Source organism: Garra rufa, chromosome 9, assembly GCF_049309525.1.
Source record: "Garra rufa chromosome 9, GarRuf1.0, whole genome shotgun sequence".
NCBI classification, from domain to species: domain Eukaryota; kingdom Metazoa; phylum Chordata; class Actinopteri; order Cypriniformes; family Cyprinidae; genus Garra; species Garra rufa.
In genome coordinates this window covers 29,587,799-29,606,778 of record NC_133369.1, presented here as the reverse complement: position 1 = coordinate 29,606,778, position 18,980 = coordinate 29,587,799, and the positions used below count along the sequence as shown (strand labels likewise).

The 18,980-nt window shown below is 38.6% G+C and overlaps 2 protein-coding genes across 2 annotated transcripts; both read right to left on the bottom strand.

The window, feature by feature from the left end:
• Positions 1-191: 191 nt before the first annotated feature.
• znf576.1 (zinc finger protein 576, tandem duplicate 1) lies at positions 192-9,516 on the bottom strand. The gene is made up of 9 exons (XM_073847986.1): positions 8,903-9,516; positions 8,229-8,750; positions 4,447-8,114; positions 4,117-4,342; positions 3,762-3,932; positions 3,112-3,216; positions 2,829-3,024; positions 2,529-2,736; positions 192-2,341 (listed from the first exon to the last, which is right to left on the bottom strand). Exons 1-9 carry the CDS (start codon positions 9,498-9,500, stop codon positions 1,103-1,105), a joined length of 6,933 nt encoding a protein of 2,310 aa, XP_073704087.1. The 5' UTR covers positions 9,501-9,516; the 3' UTR covers positions 192-1,102.
• A 4,206-nt stretch (positions 9,517-13,722) lies between these two features.
• LOC141342167 (trypsin-like) lies at positions 13,723-16,291 on the bottom strand. The gene is made up of 5 exons (XM_073846564.1): positions 16,225-16,291; positions 14,684-14,837; positions 14,179-14,429; positions 13,969-14,105; positions 13,723-13,872 (listed from the first exon to the last, which is right to left on the bottom strand). Exons 1-5 carry the CDS (start codon positions 16,262-16,264, stop codon positions 13,723-13,725), a joined length of 732 nt encoding a protein of 243 aa, XP_073702665.1. The 5' UTR covers positions 16,265-16,291.
• Between the last annotated feature and the right edge of the window lie 2,689 nt (positions 16,292-18,980).

Below are 18,980 nucleotides of genomic sequence, written 5' to 3'. Positions count from 1 at the left end.
TTCCATTGTGTTCATAGAAAAGCAGAACAGGTATCGAGATGCTCTGTTTGTCATGCGAAACAACTTAATGGCTTCTAAAATGAGATAACATTTTTAATTGTGTAGCCCACATATAAAATATTTATTATTATAATTGTACAGTTTAGATATAAATGCATGAAAGTGTTTATCACAAGACTGAGCCCGTACTATAAAATGTAAAAGCTTTTATTTCATACAAATAAACTGAAGATGCCTTTACAATGCACAATAAATCAATAAAGCCAGGAATTTTTAAATGAAAACATCACATTCTAAAATGAAATTTTCCTTTTAGAAAATAGAAAGCAAACAATACATGGGATCAGTAGCAACATAAAAAGAAAATATAACCATCACAATATAACATTCATTATACATCCAAGTGAGCTTAACTGAGTCAACTACAAAACCTGGACAAGAATAGATATGGATAGCTCAGGATTTGTTTTGAGCAATAACTTAATACTTAACCATCTTACTTTAGTAAATAAGTACAATTCTGAAGGGATAGTTTACCCAAAAATAAAAATTCTGTCATTAATTTCTCACCCTCATGTTTTTCCAATACCATAACACCTTATTCGACTTCGGGACACAAATTAAGATATTGTTTATTAAATCAGAGAGTCTTGTGGACTATGTTCAAGGTCCAGAAAGGTACCAAGAACATTGAAAAAATAGTCACATCAGTGGTTCAACCATCATTATATGAAGATACGAGAACACTTTTTGTTGCACAAAAACCTTAAATAACTTTATTCAACAATTCTTCTCCTCCACATCACCCTAGCACCATTTTAGGGAGTAGCTACATAAAATTACAGTCGAACCACTGATGTCACATGGAGTATTTTGTTGATGTTCTTGGTACCTTTCTGGACCTTGAACATGGAAAGATTCTTGCTGTATATGCAGGGTCAGAAAGCTCTTGGATTCCATCAAAAATATCTTAATTTGTGTTCCGAAGATGAATGGAGGTCTTACAGGTTTGGAACGCCATGAGGTTGAGTAATTAATGACAGAATTTTCGTTTTTTGAGTAAACTATGCTTTTAAGTTAAAATGTGCACAGTCTGTATGCCTCATGAAGACCCCTGACTGTGAAACTTCAGGAAGCAGTTGTGGTTTCGAGAAATGCACAGGAACACACAGCACTTGAGACACCGCACACGTGAGGTTCTCTCACAGCCTCCAAATCGACACCTCCTGGCCTCCTCGCCCTCTGCCAGCTGCTCTGGCCAGTGGCCAAAGCCATCATACCGTGTATGTTCATCAGGCAAAGGGGTCTCAAGAACCTGAGAAGGTCTTGTGTTTGTCTCTGGCCCATGTAGTTTTGGAGCAGGAGGGCAGGGAGGTGATGAGTCTTGTGTGTCAACGCCGCTGGAGAGAATCAATGCTTTGGCCACCTCCAAACGAAACGCCATAAGTGATAACAGATCTGTAGTATGACTGTAATCTTGCTTGTACTGTATCCATGCATTTACCAAAACCAGATCGATTAAGTCCCAAAGAACAGATTGTGGCCAAGCGCTGACTGCTGAGTTGGTGCAGGGAGTGCGATAAAGACTTCTCAAGTCACGGTTGAGATTCGCTGCTTTAATTGCTCTCTCAAAGCCGCTGACAAGAGATGTTGAGCGAGGCTTTTCCTTTACCACTGCTGAAAGGATAAAGCCATGATGACATCTGAAAAGCTTGAGTTTTCCATCCGAGCTCACAAACTCATCACCTATTTGTCCTCTTGCCCCACCAACCTTTCCAGCGCTTTGCACACCAGCCTCTAAAAGATGCTCCAGCATAGAAGGTGTAGAAAGCTCCGGTTTGCAAAGAAACACCATTCCTTCATTTCTGTCCTTACCCCTAGAGACCATTTTCTCCACTACATCTTCTCTATTGGAGTCGTCTACACTCAAGTTGAAGTCCACAACCAACCCTCCACCATTTATGACAACTGTGTGAAGTAATGAATGGGTTGGGTGTCTTTGAAAAGGAAGGGGGTACTGGTCGACCCCATAGCTTCCTTGTCGATTCAGTGCCTGACAACCGTCTTGAACTCTTTTAATCAACCGCGTTACCTTCCACAAAGGATCTGTCTTTAAGTTTGTGCAATTATGTGCCTCCTTGTTATTGTGAGCATCATTACTCGGTCCTGGGTGGTTTCTATTCCTTTCTTCAGACTGCTGATCGCTACTCATCCCAGCGGAAGCACCAGAACTGGCCAGCTTCACTTTACGTGTGAGCTCACAGAATCTTGAAGCCGACATGGCATCGGAGATTAGAGGTACTCGTGTGCAATCTTCCCAGTAGAGCTTTGTGCTTGGAAACTTTAACAGACAAAAAAAGAGAAAACAGTAAGATGAAGACTGTTGTAACTGTTTTAGAATTATGCATTTTCTTGACTATTTAATACTTAAAACTACATTTTTCTGTAATTGAAAAGTAAAGGACAATGTTTGTCTTTTTCCCATCTTTTGGGAGTGACCCATTTTTCAAATGTTGTCACGTACTAACCTTCAGAGTTCCCATTGCGATGTGGATTCCCACATACTGTGCGACCTCTTTTTCTGTAACAAGGTTTGACAGTTTTGATGTTTCCCTTGTGCAAACAGCAATTTCATTCCATGTGTCCACACTAAAATACTGATTAAAGTAGTTAATGGGCTTCCAGTTGAGCTGCCTCTCTGGTTCTGTGTGCCTAGTTGGAGAGGCACCCACATTTCTAAAGAACAAAGAGAAAAAATGCTGTTAAAGATTGTTGAGTCACAGTAATTTGGCATACATATTGTTTCATGTTATGCCAACAATACTCACACTCTGCCACTTGGATTACATTTCTCTCTGCCATTTTGATGTACTGTACCCCTACTCTGTATTCCGTGGTAACAGGACATCACAATGGTTTCAGCTTCTGGTTCAGAGTGGACATTATCAGCATCATCTGTGTCTGAATTCTCAGAAAGGAATTCTAAAAAGCCTTGAGTTCTCTGCTGTTCAGCATTAGCATCACCTACAAAAACAATAAAGCACACTTTCAAACTAAGATCACAGGACAGGCCACACATTAAAGCATTAAACCGCATAGTCTCTTATTTACCCTCTTCAGATGTTGAGTATAGATGTTGCACGTCCATTTGTACCGAACCCACCCTGACTTCCTCACATTCTTCAATTCCAGATGAAGCCCCTATAGGTGTTACAGCTGGAAAGTTATAGGTGGGACAGATTAATGATAACATCCAAAAATGTACACAGTACACAACATACACAAATGTATTCAATATTGCAATTAGGGTTGAGCGATGTCTACCAAATTGGCATCAGACGATGTCTACAGTGAGACATAGTGTGCTTGAAGTGTGAATCCATCCGGAAAGGCACGGTAAAAAAATAACAGGGTGCCCAAACTTGGTCCTGGAGGGCAGGTGTCCTGCAGAGTTTAGATCCAACTTGCCTTAACACACCTTCTGGGAAGTTTCTAGTATGCCTAGTAAGAGCTTGATGAGCTGGTTCAAGTATGTCTTATTGGGGTTGGAGCTAAACTCTACTGGACACCAGCACTCCATGAGTTTGGGCACTCTTAGTATATAAAATATGAGGAGGAATCACAATGCAAGCTCAACATCATGATCTGTCAGCCATCTGTGATGGACAATGACAATGTCTATCAGCTGATCCCTAATTTCAATTAACATATATATTTTTTGTTCTTATGCATCTTATAAAATCCAGAATTACATCTTTTACCTGCAAGTTCCCCCGAATTCAAGAACGTCTGATCCACTTGAGGAGGCTCCACTAAATGTTCCCTCTCTTCCTCTTTAACAGGATAAAATATACATTGTTTGCTGTAGGACTGCAGGGGTACTACACGAGAGTCCGAAGATGAGCCATCTCTGTTCCTATAAATGGTCTTTTCTGAAAAAGAAACAAAACCTTAGCAAAAATTGTAAAAAAAAAAATACAAAAATCCACAAATTTGGAAAAAATAAAGTATATTAAAACATTTAAAATAATATAATAAATAGATGAGCTGCACCAACTGTTTTTCTGATACTGCTGTATTAGAACAGAAACTAAGATTTATTCAGTTAAAACTGACCTTGACATGCAACACGATGATGATCCACAGGCTGGATTGCCTGAAACATCTCATTTGTAGTCAAGTGCTCTTCAGCTTTGACCAAAACCATTTGTACTCCACGCATCGTGCCACTCTCAGATGAAATCAGACTGTGGTGAGCCAGATTTGAAGAACGTTCTTCTATTTTCACGTCAGCTGATGTGTTAGCTGAAGTCACTTTACTGGTATCCAATGTGGAGCGTGCCTAAAATGCGAACATTAGGTAATAATACACATAAACAATACATTACATGACACATGTTAAAGGACAACACCTGAAGAGTTTGGAAAACATGCAAAAACACTCACCCTAATCTGACTCTGGGCGTTTGGATTTTCCATATTTCTCTCACGAGCTGTCAAGAATTTTTCCAGTATGATTCCAGGAGAGCTGCCATCTCGAACCAGCTCTCTAGATTCTTCAAATGCACTGTCTTCAGAGTTTACAATATCCATTACACTTGTGGTAACAGAGTCCAACTCAAAAACGACCTGTTCCTCAGGAGCCTCCTCAGAAGACGATGGTTGACTAGTTTCAGAAGCATCAACTCCATTCTTGTCCTTTTCTTTGTTCCTTCCCTCTGGAGTATCAAGTACACACAGATGATACAGAACTTGGCATTCTTGTGGATCCTTATTTCCTTCCATGTTCTTTTTACTTCTGTTTTCCATGCTAGTTCTTCTTCCAGTCGGTTTCTTGCCCCGGCTTCTTTCAACTCCTTTTTTACCTTTTGTCACAGAATTTTCTCCAATCACTCTTTTATGTTCATCAACTCTACGTACAAGCACCTCCTCTTCTTCTTGCTTTATCTCTGGTTCAGTGAGAACATTTTGAGTCGATACTACACTGTCATCTTTTGCAGATTCTTGAAGCTGAGAACCTGAATTGGTCACTTCATTTTCAAGCTCCTGAGAGACACCTGAAACATGATCTATTTGAGTGTTATGGTTCTCTTCCACATTTTTTTCACCCACCATGACTAAATTAATCTCTGGGGGCAGTTCTTCTTTAATTTCATCCTCTGCTGCATCTTTGAGTTCAGTGCAATATGTTTCTGTAATGGACCCGACCTCATTACTCTGTGCTTGTTCTGACACATTCTCACTAGCATTTTCTGTGAGCTCCTGGGGCACGATACTTTTGCTTAAGGCTGGGGTTGAATCTTGTGAAGGCATCTCACAAACTTCTAAAAAATTTTGCTCAGGAGGCTGCTCAAGTCTAGAAACAATTCCTTCAACATCTTTGTCTCCTTCTTGTTCCTTTCCTTCAACACCACCAGAAGCAAGTGTCAAAGAAGGAGATGGACTTAATGCTGGGAACGATAGTCTTTCTCCCACAATCTCCCCCACCTCAGTCTCCATGTCCCAGTCTGTCGCAACTTGAATTTCAAAGACATTAGAGGGAATGCATTTTTCCTTAGGACCAGATCTTACGACTCGCTTTTTAGCAACATTAATTGTCTCATCTGGGAAGGCTGCCTTTCCAGCTGAGTGCCAGGATGCCATATGTTGCTGTAAAGCAGACACTTCTGAAAATGTCTTTCCACAGTCCTGGCACCCAAGAGTAAGTTGAGAATATGGAGGGCTCAATGCAATTTCCTGGTCTATCTTTGTAGGAGCTTTGCGTTTCCGTACAGTTTTGGGCTTTGTAGACCCAGAACCGGGGCTGTTCTCTACAGAGGGCATTTCAAATGAAAGAGGCTCTCCCTGATACTCTAACAAATTATTTTCACCTGATTTTGCTTTCTTTTGGTGTGCTACATTTAAGGATTTGCTCTGTGCCTTTTTTGTTTTTTTCAATGCCTTGTTATCACACTTGCTTGGGGGCGATTTCTCAAGTTCAGTAGCATCCAACTTATGTACCTTGAGCTGAGGCTGCTTGTGGCCTTTTAATAAGAGCAAAGCTTGTTTCTCTACATGAGCCAGGTCTGAAACATCAGGTCTAGATTTTGCCTTTGTTACTTTATGCCTTGGTAATTTGTGACTATTCTTCTTTAAATTATCATTTTGGGTCTTCCGAACCTTGGGTTTCTTGGGACATTTTTCTGCAGATGTTTTTCCTTGCTTCTTTTTCTTTTGTACAGGTACCAGTGCTTCATCTTGGTGAGCCTCCTGAACAGAGTTTGACTTCTTGTCCAAATTATTTTGATTCTTCATTTTTCTCTTCTGGGGTTTCACTTGTTGTGTTGCTTTTGGTTCCACCAAAACAGTGTCTGATGAAGTAGTCATTTGACCTGTTGTCTTCATCACTGCTTCTGAAGAACTTTCAATCCCCTTTCCTTTTTTATCCTTTTGCACTTTTTGGTTAAAATCCAACTTATTGTTATGTTGAGACAATTCAGGAACTTGATTTCGATCGGTCATTTGCTGGTTCTGGTTTTGTTTAGTTTTTGATGGTTTTATTACCTTCGGTTTAGAGGATTTTTTCTTTTCAGTTGGTCCAAATTTGACAAGCAGCTTTTTTTTCTTTGGTTTTTCTCTTTTTTTAGTAATTACTTTTGATGAAGTATTAACTTTCTTGGTTGATGCCACCTGACCATCGCATAATTTACTTGCTTCCTTTGTCTCTACTTTGTCAACTAATTGTTTCTTAGATCTTTTTTTCTTTGCTGGAATTTTCTTCTGAACAAAAGGGCAATCCTGTAAACTGGCTGTAGTCTGGTCTGGTGTGAGCACAGAGCTTTGTTGAAGGTCAATTACGGTGTTGAGAGAATCAGGCTGAGATTGTGGTTCCATTGGCATGGTGTCATTCTGCACAGTGTTGAGAGAAGCAGGTTGAGATTGTGGTTCCATTAGCGTGGTGTCATTCTGCCCAATGTTGAGAGAATCAGGCTGAGATTGTGGTTCCATTGACATGGTGTCATTCTGCACAGTGTTGAGAGAAGCAGGTTGAGATTGTGGTTCCATTAGCATGGTGTCATTCTGCCCAATGTTGAGAGAATCAGGCTGAGATTGTGGTTCTTTCTCTGACTCAGCTTGGTCTTTTTGAGCTTGGATCTCCTGAAGTTCTTGAGGTTGACTTAATTTGCCTATATCACCCTGTTCAATTATCACCAATGACTCCGATTCCACTGACAATTCTGTTGAATCTAGCATTTGTGTAGGACATGGCATCTCTTCATTGGTAACCGTCTCCTCCAATGCTACCGTGTCAACTGGCACACTGTCCTCCTCCACATGATGAGACTTTACAGTTTTCATTGGAGGAATTAAAGGTGGCTCAATGTTTGTTTCCAAAGCTGCAATGTCTTGTGTGACTGGAAAATGTTCCTCTGCTATTTGTACCATTTCATTGATAGAATCATTCTGTGGAGCTTCAACCTCTAAAGGTATTGGATCCAGCAAAACTGAAGTTTCTGTTTGTATTGGTATAAGTTCAAGATGAATTTCGTCCATTTGTGTTTGGACATCTGTTTGTGTCAGTTCAACAGGTGTTATTTGGGCCTCTGAGTTTTCTGATAAAATAAAGTTTTCCTCTTGTGACAGAACAGCTTCCTTTTGTTGCAAATCTCCAATTTCTTCTGATGACGGAATGTTAATTTGCTCAGTTTTTGATGAGTCAGTGTCAGATTTCTGACATTGTGTTGGTTGAATGGTTGACTCAGTAAAATTCACATGTAAGGGTTGCATTAATGGCTGTGCATGGGGTGACCCAAAGCTTTGTGGCTGCAAAGGCAATATAACCAGCTGATTCACTTTCTGTACATTTCCAAGTTTTTCGATTAGCCTTTTAATTTGCTCAGGATCAAGCTTATCCATTTGCTGTGGTGCTGGTCCGACAGTTTCCATGATCAGAGTCTGTGGTTGTCCATTTGCTGTCTGCGTCAGTGCAGGTCCAGGTGGCTTTAGTTGTGGCCCCATCAAAGTGCTATTTTGTGACTCTTGAGAGTGTTTATTTTTGATGTGAAGAAGTTGTGCTTTGGAAGTCTTGAAGACTGCAGCACACTGTGAGCATGGGAATTTCCGCTCGTTTTTTCCTGAAGAATAAGAAGTAGTATAAACAAATCAAATGGTCAACACAGCAACATTTAAATTTAACAATTTTCAATTTCACTGAATTGTTAGAGAGGAAAAAGGTTTTGGTCATTTACCTTTATCCCTCTTTTTCTTTGTGGTGGCTGAAGCATTTGTCTGGTCATCCAGGTTATCTTCTTTCTGGTGTTTTTCTAAGTGATGCTGAAGTGACTTGGATGCAGAAAACTTTCTACCGCAGTGTTTATGTATGCAGACAAAAGGCTTTTCTGCTGTGTGTACCCGTTGGTGGTATCTGAGCAAGGTAAAAGTTTTAAAAGGCTTGCCACACTCTGAGCAGGTGTATCCATGTTTGCTGAAGTGAGTTTGTTTTTTGTGTCTTGTTAGCTCACAGGATCGGTAGAAGGCTTCACTACAGAATGGGCACTTGAAACGCTCGTTTCCTGTGTGTGTGCGTTGATGGGTCATGAGCTCTTTGGAGGAGCTGAAATGCTGATCACAAACATAACAAGTAAAAAGGGCATCTCCCAGCATGCACTGCTGATATTCTGCAGGGTGGCTCATTTTAAGGTGCCGTTCTTTGCTTTTGGAGTCACTGAAGATGATGTGACATTCTAGGCACTGTAGTGAGAGCTGGGAGGCTAGAAGACGGTATTAAAAACAAAACAGCATATTAGAAAAGTGAGTCACATCACAAAAAGAGCAAGTTATGACATTCTGATTAATCATTCAAAATAAGATTCGTAATATGCATTAAGAACATCATATCAATTTCAGTAGTCAAATAACTTACAGGTGAGAGGTATTACTTTAGAGAAGTCAATTTTCAAAGGGTTAAATTTGTCCTTCTTTGGAGGGATGTTTTTTCTGTCTGCATTATATACTTTACTTCCATTTGGTGATTTAACTTTGCCGTGATTTTTTGGTGCTTTCATTGGTGGCTCTACAGGCACACAGCTTTCAGGTGTACAATCCGATGAGCTTGTTTCATTGGATGCATGCTCACATTCCACTTCTGTCACAGTATCTGCACTTGACTTAAGCAGACTTGACTGATTTTCACAATGAATGCCTTCAAAGTTGGCAGCTTCTTCTGTTCCTTCTGTAACGGCTTCAGGTTGTGTGGTGTCCTCTTGTGTTGCTACAGGAAGTGCACAATGCTCCACTGTTTCCTCTACAGGAGTTATGGGCTCTATTATTGGTGGTACCGGGACATAGAGGTCCAGCTTCAACTCAAGGCCACTGTTTCGTTCTGTACTCTCTATTTCTTGTACGATACTGTCTAATGGTGTTTCCAAAGGAGACAGGCGGTCTGAAAGTGAAAGGTGCTCATTGTGCAGATTTGCTTCAGGAGCAGATGGTTCACAGAGTGGGTCACTAGCAAGTTCCATGATGCTCAATTGTAGATGTGAAACTCAATGTTTAATTGAATTCAGATCTCGAAATTTCTCCTAAAATAGAAAGAAAGTATGCAAGTAAATACACATCCAATGTCACAATGCACCATACAGTTTTGAACTAAACAAAAAGTGCCAAAATTTACTGTTGTATAGCTGGATTTTTTTAGACATGTTAGCATGTAAATATCAGTAGTTACCATTGTGGAGGAAGTGAGCCTATAAAGCCCGGTCATTTTTCTTAAGGACATCTGAACAGCCTTACACTTTAATCTTTCATCTAAACACTCATGGGTCATTCTGTGTCAAATCAACCAAATTTCAGAAACCTCCACAGATCAAATTTTTGATTTTGTCAATATTTTTTTCTGAAGAAAAATAAATATGTACAGTGATGAAAGACAAAATAGTCCTTCATTCAAGAGCAGTGAGTAATTTTTCTTTTTGTATTTTTACAGTTTATTAATATTAACCACAGAGACGGCAGAAGGAATATTTAAGAGCTTTAAGAGCCACACGGATCTAATATACTGTTACACACATATTTTCATTTTATGATCATTTAAGATATAACTGACAAGGGTTTACATGAATAATCACCAAGTGCCTCATTTTGAAATATTTTTGCGTGTATTTGACCCTTTAGGCGTGCACCTTGAGCTAAAAGGTAACTGTCTGCTGCTAACGTGTTCTGCTCCGTCTCTGAGCACATACACAGAACAGCGCAAGTTCTTTCGTGCTTTAAAAAACACAACATCAAAAGCGCACCACTGTACGATTACTGTATTTTCATGATCGCTTGAAGCCAAAATCGAAATTGAAACTGAATTTCGATTAATTGCACAGCCCTAGTTCCAGAGATATAGGAATTTCCTATCGAAGTCGATTGTCATGCGCATTTTTTCAGTAAAGCAGGTTGTGTAATCAGTAGTAAATCTCCAGCAGGTGCTTTCAAATAGAGCAGCATTTAGTACACAGAGCTGTAGTTTACTGAAAAGCTATGCAACATTGTTCAATATCGCAGACAATTTAATTGCACGATTATGAAATCGAAAGAAATCGTTTGCGAAAACGTTTGCGTAGCTTCTCAGTGAACTACGGCTCTGTGTAGAAAAGCTGCTACATCTGAAAGCACGTAAAATTACCACATTTCCTGGGTTTCTTCTTTGGGCGTATTTGAAGTTTCTGTGTGAGAATGAGAGCGCCCTCTGGCCTTCGGATGAGGATTTACTGCTGATCACAGAACCGTGCTTCACTGAAAGATACGCATGACAATCGCAGCTCTGGCGTAGCATACGCAAATGCCGGAAGCGATCTGTCGCGTGTGTACGACACTTGTTGTTTACACAGTGCATAAAGATTGTGGGTATAGCAGCTATTCAAAATGGTAATTACTTGCGCTTATCCTGATTGTTCAAACCGATTTAAAGCTAAAAGATTACGTTTGCTTGCACGAACTCATCGGGTACTGTTGACTTTTCACGGATTTCCCCTTACGGCGTTTGCGTTTACTACGCCAGAGCGCGTTCACATGTAACGTGCGGGATGATGAGCTCGTGCTCAGGACAGATGGACGTGGCTGTGTATCAAATATATAAATACTGTTCAGTTTCTCGCAAAAACAGATTGTTTCGTGTCTTAGGACATCAATGTATCATCACGAGCCGCAGGGTGTAATTTGGATTTATCTGTGCATGTTTGTTTTACTTTTAAAGATTTGGTGCCCATTAACTGCCATTATATGGCTGACAGACTGCACCGCTTTGAGTTAACCCTTTGAGCGGTACGGTCCCACATATGGGATTCTAATTTCTGTGCCCCTGGGAGTACGGTCCCAAATATGGGATTTAGAACGTTCGGTGACGTCACGCAGCTGACAAATTCAAACTGCGCTTTGGCGCGCTGGTTGGCGCTGAGCCAGAGACGGACGAGCTCTGCACTTGTCATACAATCACAACTATGCAGTGTTTTTAACCACATAACGCTTATTTTAGATTTCAGACATTTAAATACACATAAGTACTAGTAAAACGAGACATTAAGAGTTTGTAAAATAAACACATAGGTCTATGGAAGCAGCAATTAACAATCTATTCAAATATAATTTGCCGATGTGTTTTATTTCTATCACATACACATAGGCAAAGTAACTAAAAGGTTCACTCTATCCCTCTTCTAGTTCACCATCCACTTACTTGCATGTATTTCGGGAGAAACAGATGAATGTACATGATGTAAATGCGGCTGACAGGACTCTCTGAACGGCAGCGCAAACAAACATGGCCGCGCCCATCTCACGTTACAAATCACAATCCAGATCATTTATATAGGGTTTCAAACGACGAATCATACTAATTCACACATATTTGTGAATCGGAATATTAGATAGTCCATGGCATGGTAAACAAGTGTGTGAGTATTCTGGATAAAAAAGGAAAAACGAAATAAAAGCGATCTATCTGTTATACAGCGTTATTGTGACTGTGTTGTGTCACGTGACAAGCATGACGCGTCGCCATGGAAACAATAAGAACCAACGTTCTAAAATAACGGTCGCTTAAAAAAAACTCACTCTCGGGGGTCCACTAGAATATTTTAAACTCACCACTAAAAGGGTTAAAAAGCTTTGTTTGTGTTCCGCTGAAGAAACAAAGTCACCTACAGTTGCAATCAAAATTATTCAACGCCCCCAGAGACAGTACTTTACAAATTATTTGTGCTCTTTCTGAAGAACCAGGACTAAATTGCATCTACAACAGTTTTCTGGCATATTAAAAGTGATAATGTCAATATATAATGTAATGTTTTTGGTAAAAAAAGTACCTGGAAGCCGGTACAGGTACAACTTTTACACAGTGGAAAACCAAACAGAGCCGAGTCGAGTCGAGCTGGTACTGTGTAGTGGAAAAGCGCCATTAGTGGCTACGTAGAACGCGGTGTTCAACAAAAGATCAATAATTAATATAATACTTTTCCAAACACTTATCCTCACTGAAAGTGTGGTTCCCTCTAATGCAGACTGACAGCCTGTCTGGAACACACACAATACATACATATGTCTTGACACAAGCAGTGAAAAGCGCTGTTGGATTATACCAGTACTCTCAGCGCTCAATCAATTAAACAGCAACTAATTGTCTTAGAATTAGAATTGGTAGATAAAATAATGGTTGAAATGCAACCTATGCATTACAACATTCATGTAACAAATGAATGTACCAGTCGCCTAGGTGCAGTGTACAATACAAAGAAACCAGTATAAGTGGTTACTGATATGACAAATCTGCTGTCTATGAAGGTACACCATCACTAGGTTTAGAGATACAGCCCACTTCGCAGATTCATTAAAATCATTTGAGCAACGAAGGAAGGAGAACTCGAAATAAACACGACCACAAGAATGTGGCAGTTCACTCTCACTCGTGCAGTGGTTGGGTCCTTCAACGTTTCGCCTACAAGAGGATTTGCTGTTCTAACCCATTGTGTTGAAAACTGCCTGTTATATGGCGCGGGTCTCTGTGCGGTTGTGTGCACAGCGTTAAAGGTGACTGCACAGCGATGCATTAACTAATACAAGCCCCAAACTCACCGATTTTCCTTTTCATCCTCCCAGCATCATTTCTACTCTGCATTTTATTGATAATCCGTTGGTTTTTCCATTATCTGATGGGCTTTATGCGAGATCGCCATATCACAACACTGAGATGCAGGTTGTGTGACGTCACGCACAATATGAGGCTCTACATGGGAGTTGTAGTCCACAGAAATAGTTGTAGTCCTTTAAATAAATACTAGTGATTTCAGGGATCGCGTCGCACCTCAGAATTTGGTGGGACGAAATGTAGAGGTAAGTTGATATTTCGTGGATATCAGAGAATTATGTAGGAGATAACATGGAGGTCATTTAAGTATTTTATGAACTGCGCAAAAAAACTTTATTGTTTACCGTCAACTGACTAAGTTACCATGTTTAAACAACCTTATGATATCTTCCCAGGAATATAGGCACGCATATTCAAATATAAATACAGTGGATATCTGAGCAATTTATCATATTGGCTACATTTGATTAAAACGTAAAGATTTTACGTTACACTAGGCTTAAAGACACACTGTCAATTTCAAAACATAACTTATGAATGTTTCAAGATGAATTTAATTGCAGACATTTCAGGAAAAATTTTAAATGACCCTGTTAGCCAGACTTAACAAACATTTAGTTGTTAGCTATGATGTTTCTGGTCCAGTCAGTGTAGCGGCACACCTCAGTATAAACCCCAGGCTTGCCTTTTTTAGCACAGCCATCACCCCAGGAAACAACTCCCTGCAGTTCCCCATTGCACACTACAGGGCCACCAGAATCACCCTGACAAAAAAAAACATTGAAAAAATTAAACGAAAATGTAAGTTAGTATAAAAATAGAAAACACACATAAAGAAGAAGAAAAAGCCAATGAGGTACCTGACATGAGTCTTTGCCTCCTTGCATGAATCCAGCACAGAACATGTTTTCAGTTATCATACCATCATATGCACGCTCACACTGTGCCCTCGGCAGTACAGGCAATTTCAAACACTGCAGCACAGAAGTATATCCATCTGAGGGAAAAAAAACTTTAAGAACTGACCTTGAAATAAATATATACAATTATTTTATTACCTGACGTCTCACCTTTGGTGTGCCCCCATCCAGAAACCAAGCACTTCTCCCCTGCAGAAGAGCATCTGGTCGCCAGAGGGATTGGCTTTACATACTCATTAAAGATGGCAGGCTCTTTTAGCTTGATCAGCATGAAATCATTGTTCAATGGCTGATCATTAAAATCTGGGTGAGGAATCACCTTCTCTACCCCGATTCGCTGCTCTGTGCCTTCTTCAGCGGATATGTTGTGCTCTCCCAGGTGGGCAGTAAGACGAGAAGCCCTATTTGACAACGAACTCACACATTATTGGGCTCTACAACATTAGTCAGCAATATTGCCTTACATATTATGTCTATGGATAGTTTCAAATGAGTTTCTATCTAATCTTAATTATACAGATAATAAATTTTTATTTTTGAAATCCTACCACTGTTTTACAACCATTGATTTTAGTGCACACATTTAGACAATAGCATACTATTAACTTTTTCCTTTTATAATAAATCAATAATAAAAGTAACGATATATACTCACGGAATCTCGCAGTGAGCCGCAGAAACAAGCCATCTTTCATTAATCAGAGATGCTCCACATGAGCGTTGCCCATTATCAGTAAGGTGGACTTGCCAGGGCTGGGAGTTGGGTGGACATTCATAACCTCCAATGATTTTACTCCCTGTGCTACAAGCTTGAATTGAATTAAGAAAAAAAATAATAATTAAATGTAATTTTGCACAAGGTACATGTTTCTGATATATGTTTGTCATGTTTACAGTTAATCTATTTATTAGTTAACAATTTTGTAGTATGTATCACAGTAACGTTAAAGACTACAGGTCAAAAGTTTACACCCCCTTTCAGAATCTGCAAAATGTTAATTATTTTACCAAAAAAAAAGGGATTATACAAAATGCTCAGTACTGATCTGAATAAGATAGTTCTCATAAAATATGTTTGCATTTAGTCCACAAGAGAAAATAATAGTAATAAAAATGACCCTGTTCAAAAGTTTACATACACTTGATTCTTAATACTGTTCTTACCTTAATGATCCACAGCTCTTTTTTTTTGTTTGTTTGTTTAGTGATAGTTGTCCTGATCAGTTAAACTGCCTATTGTTCTTTAGAAAAATCCTTCAGGTCCCACAAATTCTTTAGTTTTCCAGCATTTTTGTATATTTGACCCATTTCCAACAATGACTGTATGCTTTTGAGATCCATCTTTTCACACTGAGGACAACTAAGGGACTCATGTGCATCTATTACAGAAGGTTTAAACGCTCACTGATGCTCCAGAAGGAAAAACAATGCATTAAGAGCCTGGGGGTGTAAACTTTTGAACAGAATGGAGATGTGTACATTTTTCTTATTTTGCCTAAATATCATATTATTTCATTTGGTACTGCTTTTCAGAGGCTACAGAAGATAGTTACATATTTCCCAAAAGACAAAATAAGTTAAATTGACCCTGATCTTCAAATTAAAAAGTTTTCACCCCTGCCTGTTAATTCATGGTTTTTCCTTCTGGAGCATCAGTAAGCCTTGGAACCTTCTGTAATAGTTGCATATGAGTCCCTCAGTTGTCCTAGCTGTGAAAAGATCTCAAAATCATACAGTCATTGTTGGAAAGCATTCAAATACACACAACTGTTGGAAAACCAAAGAATTTGTGGGACCTGAGGGAATTTTCTGAGAAACAGCAGGACAAATAAGGGACTCATGAACAACTATCACTAAACAAACAAAAAAAAAAAAGAATAGAAAAGTGGATCATTCAGGTAAGAATCAAGGGGATGTAAACCTTTGAACAGGGTCATTTTTATAAATTCAACAATTATTTTCTCCTTTGGACTACATGTAAACATCTTTTATGTGAAATATCTTATTTAGGTCAGTACTAAATAAACAATAACATGCATTTTGTATGATCCCGCTTATTTTGCTAAAATGATTAACATTTTGCAGATTATGAAAGGGGGGTGTAAACTTTTGACCTCAGCTGTATCTATGGAATATTATAGGTCAGTGTAGGTACAAATTGTAACAACTGTCATGAATAAAGAAAGAGCTACATACCCACAGCCACAACCAGAAAAGTAAACAGAATAGTCCTCATTGCAGCAGATCCAGAAAAAATGTATGAGGAGATTCTGCAAAGTTCAGGAACAGCATTAATGTTTTTAAAGTGATAAATGTTAGTGCCAGATATTAATGATTAATAAACCAATATTAAATCAATACCTTGTGCAGTCAGCTGAAACGTTTAGTGGCTGTGTCCAAAAGTAGAGTGAATGAGCATATAAAACAGAGGACATATATAACTTGCATGGTTCATTTAATTCACATGAAACTCATACTCCCACAAACCCCCCCCAGTCTGTCTTTAATTCCTGGTATTGCAAATTCTCCTTATGTGCCTCACCTAAATGATCTGATTCGGAATCAGTCAGATGATTTCCAGATAAAGAGGAGATGTAGTTGTCATCCTCATCATCTGTTCCTCTGGATGCATCTTTTTTCCATTTCCTTCTTGAACCTTCTAGACTGTTTTTTTTTTTCATAACTGACCAAGCCTGCATTTATTTGATCCAAAGAACAGCAAAAACAGTAAATATATTTTAAAAATGTAGTTTATTCCTGTCCTTTCAAAGCTATTTCTTTTGGAATAAATACTCAAGTCACATGATCCTCCAGAAACCATTCTAATATTCTGAATCGCTGCTCAAAAAACATTTATTATTATTATTATGTTGAAAACAGATGAGTAGAATTTGTTCAGGTTTCTTTAATGAATAGAAAGTTCAGAAGAACAGCATTTATCTAAAACAGAAATATTTGGTAACATTGAACAGTGCCTTGCGAAATTATTCATACCCCTTAATTTTTTTCACATTTTGTTATGTTGCTGCCTTATGTTAAACTACTTTAAATTGCTTTTTTCCCACATCAATCTACACTCCCTACTCCATAATGGCAAAGCAAAAAATAGGTTTTTCTGAAGAAAGAAAAGACCAAATTCAACAGATTTCAAGACACTAAGAAGTAATTGCTATGATGATTGTTATTATGTCACCCTCATGTTGTTCCAAACCCGTAAGACCTTCGTTCACACAAATTAAAATATTTTTGATGAAATCCGAAATCTTTCTGACCCTGCATAGACAACACGTTCAAGACAGAGAGGTAGTAAGGACATTGTTAACCGTAATGTTACGAAGCGAAAGAGAATACTTTTTTTGTGCAAATAAGTCTTCAAATAAGTTTCAGTTGCATTGCTGTTTATGCAGGGTTAATTTGTGTTCTGAAGTTGAACAAAGATCAAATGAACAAAAGAACAAAAGTAATTACAATTAAAGCAAAGAGTATGACGGGCATATGATGTCTAAAAATAAGTATATATCAAACTTGCATGTGACGCTCAGACTACTCAATGAAAATACACTACAGCTCCCCATATTTATTGCTGTTGTAGTTTCTCATCCTGTGCCTCATCTAAATATTCTTGATCTTCATCTGACGTAGAGTCTGATGAGTCAGAGCCAGAGTCAGAGCCACTAATGTCTGATGATTTGCTTTCAGAAGAAGAGGAACTGCATAGTTTCCAAGTGCATCATTTATGCTGCACTATGTAATTATAATACTCTGGTTAGTTTGAGGACATCTGTAATAATGCTCTGATTTTAGAAGTAACGTTTTTTTCACTCTGCAGCAATTGCATAAAAATTTACTAATTATAAGCTGACTAAGGAAGGCATGTTGTTTCTTACTCTATCCACCTTATTATATTCATTAGCTGCTATAGGGAAATAACGAAAAACTGTTTGCACTACAAACCAGTGTGTTCATTATGATAATACATTAAAATAATATGGTAAGACACACCAATTTGCAATAACAAGCAGCAAAACAAGCTGTTTTGTACAGCTAAAAATAGCTGGAAACGGATGAGACTGGAAGCCAGACCCATAAAATTTATAAATGGCCGCACCCGCTCTTACTGGAAATATAAGGTGGATTGGTTAATAATATTTAGGAGTATTTTAAGGGTAAAGAGAATAGTTGTGCTCAAGGACATAAAACAGATTTCACATGTTCGCACACTAAATAAATAAGCAGACCTTAAAGGTCAAAATTAATTTACAAATACATACACTATATTACCAAAAGTATTGGAACACCCTGTTCTCATGAACAGGTTTGACTACTGGAGTAATTTCCATGGGTACAAATCCTAATGTTTAAGCATATAATGATATTCTAGGGGATTGTGTTCTTCTAATTTGATAGCAACCGCTTTGACAGTATCCTTTTCTATTCCAACATGACAGTGCCTCTGTGTATAAGGCAAGGTTCAAAAAGAAATGATTGATTCAGTCAGTGTGGAACTTGACTGAACATTTCTGGAGTGATTTTAAGTGCAAACTTTGAGCCAAAGACTCATCACCAAACACCAATGACTTGTAACTATGGGTACAGTCATTTTTGACAGAGATGGAAAAACAATTTATAAATACATGAATTTTTTCCATCTTTGTTGCCACAGTTTTGGAAGTGCCTTTTTCTGTTCTAAAGAACGATGTCCCAATACTTTTGTCCATATAGTGTATGTACAATCATTGGTGTTTGGTGATGAGTTTTTGGCTCAAGGTCTGCATTTAAAGTCACACCAGAGGTGTTCAGCTGAGATTAGGACTTTGCCAAGTCAAGTTTATCCACACTGACTGAATCAATTATTTCTTTTTGAACCTTGCCTTATACACAAAGGCATTGCCATGTTAAGGCCTTTCCACACTGAGCGTAATGTGAAAACGCGAGGCGAATCGCTAATAGCT